The sequence below is a fragment of the Porites lutea genome, chromosome 7, assembly GCF_958299795.1.
Source record: "Porites lutea chromosome 7, jaPorLute2.1, whole genome shotgun sequence".
In the NCBI taxonomy this organism is placed as follows: domain Eukaryota; kingdom Metazoa; phylum Cnidaria; class Anthozoa; order Scleractinia; family Poritidae; genus Porites; species Porites lutea.
This window is the reverse complement of record NC_133207.1, coordinates 28,856,457-28,864,178: the sequence shown is the minus strand read 5'-3', so window position 1 is coordinate 28,864,178 and position 7,722 is coordinate 28,856,457. Positions and strand designations below refer to the sequence as shown.

The window sequence follows — 7,722 nt, the reverse complement described above, 5'->3', positions numbered from 1 at the left end:
TAGAGATTTCACAGTGAAGGTGAAAGGAAGTTCAGCACTAAATTATTCAAATAATTTATGACTTTGTTAGATAGTTGTAACCTACGTTTTATTAACCGATACACTAAAGACATATTTTTACAAACTAAGAATGTTTAGGATAGATTTAAGTCTCATAAATGTATTATTTCAACTATTTTTAGAGTGTACACAAGGTTAATAAACAAACTGCTTTAATAATACCTAAAGAAGTTACATAAAATGTTGACTCTCGTGTGTTACGCTGTGATAACTATATAGGTCTTCAGTCAAATCCAATGAATTTAGAAAGAAGGGAAACATATTCAGCTCCTGATTGCTTGCCTTGTGACACATAGTGGGCATAAAATGGAGTAATACTGTTTTTTTTTTTCAGCCAGCTGTTTATTTGGTACGTTGTTCATTTTAGTCAGTGAAGTGATAATTGGCAATTTTGGTCTCACGCTTATATTCACTTAAAACTGTCATTGGAATCCGTTCTGATATTGGCATCTGTTTCAGCCTAATTGCGTTTTGTTTAACTATGCACTTTTGGGTGCTGTGGGAAAATTAACGATATTGCTTGTTTTTCTCTTTGGAGTTAAATTTCCTTTGACATTAGGCTATTTCATAAAGACTGAGTGAAATTTGTTGCTAGGATTATTTCGGGATTAGTTATAATTAGTATAGGTAATAGCATGATTTGTAGTGATATTTGGCATAAATACCACGAGTGATATTTCAAAATTGTTATACGTAATTTCACGAGCCGTTAGGCAAGTGAAATTTGAGACAATTTTGAAATATCACGAGTTGTATTTATGCCAAATATCATTTACAAATCATGCTATTATTTGTTTATACTACTACCCGCAAAAGGTTTGTAATTTTTCACATGTAGGTCTTTCAAATTAAGCCGAAATACCACTGCTCTAAGCCAATCAAATTACAGTAATTTTTTATGTAGTAGTATAAAAACTGAAATAGTCGTGAATTGAATAAAACCTGGAGAAATCTTTCCTTTACAATAGGTCTTGTATTGAAAGACAACCTATAGCTACCTATTTTATAGTGCTAATTAAAAGTTTCATTAATTCTCGTAGGAACATGTCGCCAGCTACAGTTCTACGGCACTGTTCATGGAAAGCGCCTCAAAAATCACTTGATTCGTACTGTTGACGTCACTGGTGAACGACCCTGCCGGACTTTGTGCTACATGGAACCAAACTGCGTCAGTTATAACTTTAACAAAGTCACAAGGAAATGTGAGCTGAATAATTCCACTTTAAGTGAAAGAGGGGGAAGAATGGAGACAAATCCTGATTATGTATACTGTGAAGCTGAGGTACAAATTATCTACTTAAAGGAAATAAGCTTACAGCCCAAGGAAATATTAAGGGATGTCTGTTTTCTTTTCTTGTCCCAGAACGGATGTGCGAATAAACCTTGCAAGAACAAAGCAACCTGTCAAACCGGTTTTACAGGTAAAGGCTACCGCTGTTTGTGCCCTGCTGAATTTGACGGGGATCACTGTGAGAATGGTAAGTTATTGAAAATAATGGATAATTTGGATTCACCACCATTTTTCCAAGTTTCTTGCAAAATACGCTGGAATTACGCACAAAATAATCTTCGAAAATTAAGGCTGAAAGGCATGACTTAACTTTTTCGCCGTTTTATAAGCGATTTCAAGTTCCCAAATATCCCGACGCCTTGAAGTTTCAGACTTTCAGTGCAGTTTCTACTCGTTCTACAGTTCGAATATTTTTTACAGTTTTTACGTCAGTTTTTGTATAGTCAATTTGAATGGGCATAGAAATAAACAGATAAAATAAATAAATCATTTGACATTCAAGATATCATGTCCACGAAGTTCTGGATCGAATTGGAATTGAGAAATGCTGGTGTGTGGCCATTTTCAACCTGAGTCTTCTGTATTTTTGTTTTCCGGAGTAGGTACCAACCATGAATTTCTCATGTTTTTCCTCTGATTAATATAGCCATAGATTGATAACAAACTGTTTTTGTAGACATTGACGAATGTGCCATAAATACCCACAAGTGCGGTGCCAATGCCATCTGCAATAATACCAAGGGAGGATACAACTGCACTTGTCATCCGGGATATTATGGAGATGTAACGAATTGTGAACCAGGTGAGATGGCAGCATTCGTATCACGGCAAATTAGATGATGCTTGACAATTTGTGTTATAACTTACTGCATTACACACACACACACTCACTATCTGTCTTCTCATTGGCTAAGAGCCTACAGTTAATTTTGAAAATAAACGCAATCTACAGATTATATCTGCTAGCAGATAGCTGACAAATCTGTACGTTGCGCATGCAAAATAACTACTAGCTAGATTCGGTTTTGTGATATCCGAAGTAATCGACGCGACCAACCAACTGGATGTACGACTTATGACTCGCACGTTGAAGCATCTTAGAATCTCTATTGATAACCTTCCTTCTTTTATTTTGTGACAGTTTCATCGTGTAAAGAACTTTTTGACAAGAAAATGTGAGTAAAAACTACCAATTTATATTTTTTAGGTTAGCACGTAAAATGACGAAAAATGTCCCTGTTTTTTGACTCTGAGAGGTCGGGTAGGTCGGGTACTTCCGGGTGGCACCGTCCAGGTATGAAAATCCTGCAACCTATCAATTTTGGTTTATCACGTGATATATGCCATTTAACTATAGGTTAATTGACAGCTGTCAAAATGTATCACCCACTGACCTGTATCACAGAACTGTGTCTTGGGCTTGAGTACACTACTCATTGAAATGTAATTTTTTTAAGGGCACCCGGCGACTTTTTTCTGTAAAATAGCTGTTCGAAGGAGCAAATATTGCCTAGAAATTTATAAAGCTTGAGAAAAGCTAACAATTTCGGGTTTACCGTTCTATTCGACTAAAATATTCGGAGGTTTTCCAATAGGTTAACAACGATTTTCGGAGGTTGAGCTATTCACATTTTAATACCAAGATATTGCGATTATTGTTATTAAAAGGTCTCCTAAAATTTTCGGTATAAAGACAAAACGTCCCCTTATATAAGTTTCTAATGAAAGGAAGGCTCCTTCATGTCCTTAAACTTTCGACCAGACCTATAAGGGTAGCTAACACTTTCGGATGAGACGAAAAAGTCACTTATAACTTTCGTGATGACCAAAGTTCCAAAAGACATTCGAACAGATAAATAGTTTTTCGGGGCAGCTCCAAATTAACCAAACAGGCTTCTAAAGCATAGAGAAAACCATCTGAGACACTTCTGGCGTATTTGGAAACAGTCGGTCTTTTGGTGCCCCCGTTTATTTCAACTGCATTGGTTAATTAAACTTTTCAAGTAAATCAGATGGTTTGTATTTAACAGACCGGTCCCACTTTTATGTTTGCTTAACTTAACATTTTAGAATGATAATTCCCAGTACATATGATGGTGGTGTAGCCTCACACTCAGGCGTTTTCTGGGGAGCTCGTATTTAGTCCCTTCCCACAAACCCCTGCTCAACCGAGAACAACATTCCTTTCCCATTGTTTTATTCGCGTATTATTCGCGTGACCAATTAACAGTTTTGAAATAAAGTGTTAACAGGCTAAACACGACTCATAAGCTCGTGGTAGTATGAAAACGTGACCCTAGAGTTACCGTTTTCCTTCTTTTCTTTCCTTCGCTAAGGTTATGAAGTGCACGGAGCATACAAAATCTGGCTAAATCTTACTTTTGCCACTCTGAGTCTAACGTTTATTAGAGGTCATAAAGCTTTCCCAGTATTTCATGCTGATCGAGTAATTATTGTGTTACCCTGCGGTCAAGGTCAACTTCCAGAACTTCGAAAGTACCATGTAATTGGCTAAGCTTGGGAAAGGAATGTTGTGCTCGGTTGAGCAGGCGTTTGTGGGGAAGGACGAAATAGCGTGAAAGGCTAATGGTGGTGGTGCCACAGGTGAATCTTCAGATACCTACAGTACATAGAGACGTCTCTGGAGAGACAGATTAGTAGTTGACGAACCAACCACTCGTTACTGGCAATTGAACTGTAGATTATCGTCCTTGGATCTTCTTTACAGTATTAAGGTATCTTGTTCCTTGCAGATCAAACGAGAGCAAAGCCTATCCACTGATTTTAGGAGATACTGTTTTTGACATCTATTGCAACATGACCGTGGTCCCTACTGAAAATGACACATGCGGAGTTGGTGGATGGACGCTGGTTATGAAGATTGATGGAAAAAATGTATACGCACTTCCAATATTGCTCGTTTCTTTTTTAAATCAAGAAACTGACTATTAATTATTGTTTTGGTGATGATGATGATTAATTTCATACATGAGATCTGAAAGGACGTACGGGTTTAAAGGGTCGCAATGTAGAACCGCGATTTAACCGCGACCCAACCGCGATTTAACTTATCCATTGTTGTAACTGTGACCTTGAAGTCATTTAAGGCCACAATGCCATTAGACACCTTTCTGTTTCAATTTTTATCATACAAAACCATTGATTCTCGTGGATAACGAAACTCGTTATAAAAAAACTTTATAACATGCACTTCCCTCCGGAACTGATTTCAGCGTTACAAAACGTGTGGATGTGTGACGCCCTTGTCTTTGTTAGTCTTTTCTTTTGCACTGTGTGCGCTGTTGTCTGGTTCTTTAAGAATCACAAATTCACTTCAAAAAATAATGCTCGGTAATCGAATGTAATAATCCTTGATTCCGCTGAGAGTGTAAGAGTTGTTCCTAACCGTAGCTACGAAGGAAAAAGTTAAAGAGATTCAGAGTTTATTGTCTCTTAAGAACTCCTAGTGTAGTCTTGTGAACTTAAAGACGCTTTTAACCATTGTTTTATTGCACGTTTGTGCAATTGACGATCAAAGGGTGAAATCCAAAGAGTTACCATGATTCGGTGAATAACTAAACATTATTGAACGTATTTCTTTGTAACTGATTTACCTCTGCTTATTCTTTCTATTTTTTCCTCTGATAGGATACATGCTATCATTAATCTTGTTTTTTTGAAGGAGGAGGTAGTAGCCTATAATCTTTTCTTTCTAATTACATTTTTTCTATTTCTCGTTCTTTTTATGTCATAGCAAACGTTCCACTATAATGCAGACATTTGGAGCAACAAAAAAGCCTTAAATCTTACTGGAGGAAAGACTGGGTTTGATTCGCAAGAGACCAAGCTTCCCTCTTACTGGAACACATCCTTCTCTAGGATCTGCCTCGGTATGAAGATCGGTGACAACCAGCCCAAGTTTATTGTTATCAACAAGCGGGCGAACTCCTTGTACTCTTTGATCTCTGATGGGAAATACCGCAACACCTCACTGGGTCGTGAAACGTGGAAGGCATTGATTGGTTCTGAGGCCTCCTTGCAACGTAACTGTAATAGGGAAGGATTTAACGCTAAGAGTTACCATGAACAAGACAGCAAAGCAAGAATCGGTATCCTTTTTAACAATGAAAACGAATGCGAATCCTGTGATTCCAGGATCGGGTTTGGTACTGGTGGAAATCCCGACGACTCCAACACATGTGGAAATGAAGCACTCTTTGAGTACAAGGCTGATAATGGCGACAAGCACATTAAGGCCATGGGGTACATCTTGGTGCAGTGAGAACAAATTACACAAACGAAACATATGTTTGTCAAAGTTTTTTATTTGTCACGATCACATACCATGTGTTTTATACATCGGGAAATTGGCCTATACATCTCTGTTGTCTGATATGAGTTGCAGTTTGTATACCAACCTTAAACATGCTTTAATATAATAATAGATTTAGATGTATTAAGATACTTACTTACAACCTTATGTTTTAATATTTTTTCATGCATTTCTATACTGCAAAAGAAGAACCATTAGCGTGGTCACTCCATTTCTTAACACACCTACAATATATGTAAGAAGCCATAAACAACGGTTAAAGATGGGTAAACATCACGTGTTTACATGAATCACAAGTCGGTTCATCATACATTTGTGGGAAACTTAAGGGAAAATGTTGGCTAAGGGGAGGGGTAGGTGGACAGTTTCCCAGAAACGAATAATGATCCTAAATGTCTTGGTAAATGTTATACCTCGGATGTTATACTACTTGATTGTGACTATGAAAAGACTGGATTTTTGACCAGGGCCAACGCCGCTCGTTTCCAGGGCCAACACGCTCAGGTAATCGGGCCCTTACACTACGTTTGCACGGCAACGGATGAATTTTTGACCAGTTTGAAATTCATTTTTTATTATTAATAACAAAAAAAAAAGAAAATCACAAAACAATGACAGTAATTGTCAAATTTACACAAATTATTATCTAACATTATTTACTATCTACCACATATTTTAAAAAAAGGATAAAGAAGAAAAAAAAAATTAGTATAGGTAATAGCATGATTTGTAGTGATATTTGGCATAAATACCACAAGTGATATTTCAAAGTTGTTATACGTAATTTCACGAGCCGTCAGGCAAGTGAAATTTGAAGACAATTTTGAAATATCACGAGTGGTTTTTATGCCAAATATTACGTACAAATCATGCTGTTATTTGTTTATACTACTACCTGCAAAAGGTTTGTAATTTTCACATGTAGGTATTTCAAATTTAGTTGAAATACCACTGCTCTAAGCCAATCAAATTGCAGAAATTTCTAATGCAGTAGTATAATAGTAATAATACATGTAATACTAAAACAATAAAAACAGAAACTACAACAACAACAAGAAAACTTATACACAGGTCGCAAAAGCGTATTAAAGGAGATGTTGAGAGGTGTTGTCAAGGGTGATAGTATTGTTGTTTCCAAAAGCTATTTCTTTCTGAGTACTCAACCTTTGAGAAATGAGAAAACTGTCAAAAAGATCTTTTCGTCGTGTAGGCAGCTGCAACATTTTGGTTTGATATTCATACGTTCACAACGTTCACACGGAATTACCTTAACCGTGCGAAAACTTAGGCCCAGCCCAACCAAGTTCCGTGTAAACAGAGCGAATATGTTGAACGGTCTTGTGAACAAAGTGTCCAGTCAATCTTTTTTTCAGCTGGTCGAAAATTCGTCCGCTGTTTTATAAAAGTAAACTTAGGCTCCGGATAGCTTTTGCGCCGCCACAAAATTCATACCGAATAAGGCTTCTGTTCAGACAAGAACAATTGCGGCGGCAGTAGACCTTTTTACCGATACGGCGGCCATATTGAATTTATTAGATTTAAGGAGTATTATGGGATGCCCAGGCGGCACTAGGTCAGTATTTACGCGCGCTTTTCGGGCAAAGAGGACTTTAATGTATATTTCTCGGGAAAAAGGCGATCATCATTACGTCCAAACACGGCCCAACGATCTTTTTTTCCCATTACACTGTACAATCTTTTTCTGGGAAAACTTAAAGAAAAATTGTCCCGAAAAGCGTACGTAAAAACTTGTATGCATTACATAACTAAGTGAGTAAAATAAGAATCAAGTCTTTCTTTGGAAAATAAATGAAAAAAAAAAAAAACGATTTTCACACTTAAAAAAATAATTATTTCGTGTGTGAACTACCGAACGTTACATGTCAAGCAACCGGACGTTTCGTCCGGCGTCCCGCCTGAAACGAAACCCCTGGTGACCCGATTTCAGACCAAAAAATGTAATTATCCACACTCGTTTTCAGACTCGGACCTCTAAAATCCACACCCGTTTTCAGACCTGGTCGTTAGGCAGAAATTA

At 37.2% G+C, this 7,722-nt stretch overlaps 1 protein-coding gene across 1 annotated transcript in view; it reads left to right on the top strand.

Annotated features, from left to right (window-relative positions):
• LOC140944742 (uncharacterized) overlaps positions 1–5,888 on the top strand; it is a 6,141-nt gene extending 253 nt beyond the window's left edge. The window contains exons 2-7 of the mRNA XM_073393859.1: positions 1,101–1,342; positions 1,424–1,538; positions 2,028–2,153; positions 2,493–2,526; positions 4,105–4,246; positions 5,106–5,888. Coding sequence (XP_073249960.1) covers positions 1,101–1,342; positions 1,424–1,538; positions 2,028–2,153; positions 2,493–2,526; positions 4,105–4,246; positions 5,106–5,633 — 1,187 coding nt within the window. The 3' untranslated portion in view covers positions 5,634–5,888. The remainder of the gene's footprint in view (positions 1–1,100; positions 1,343–1,423; positions 1,539–2,027; positions 2,154–2,492; positions 2,527–4,104; positions 4,247–5,105) is intronic.
• Positions 5,889–7,722: the final 1,834 nt, after the last annotated feature.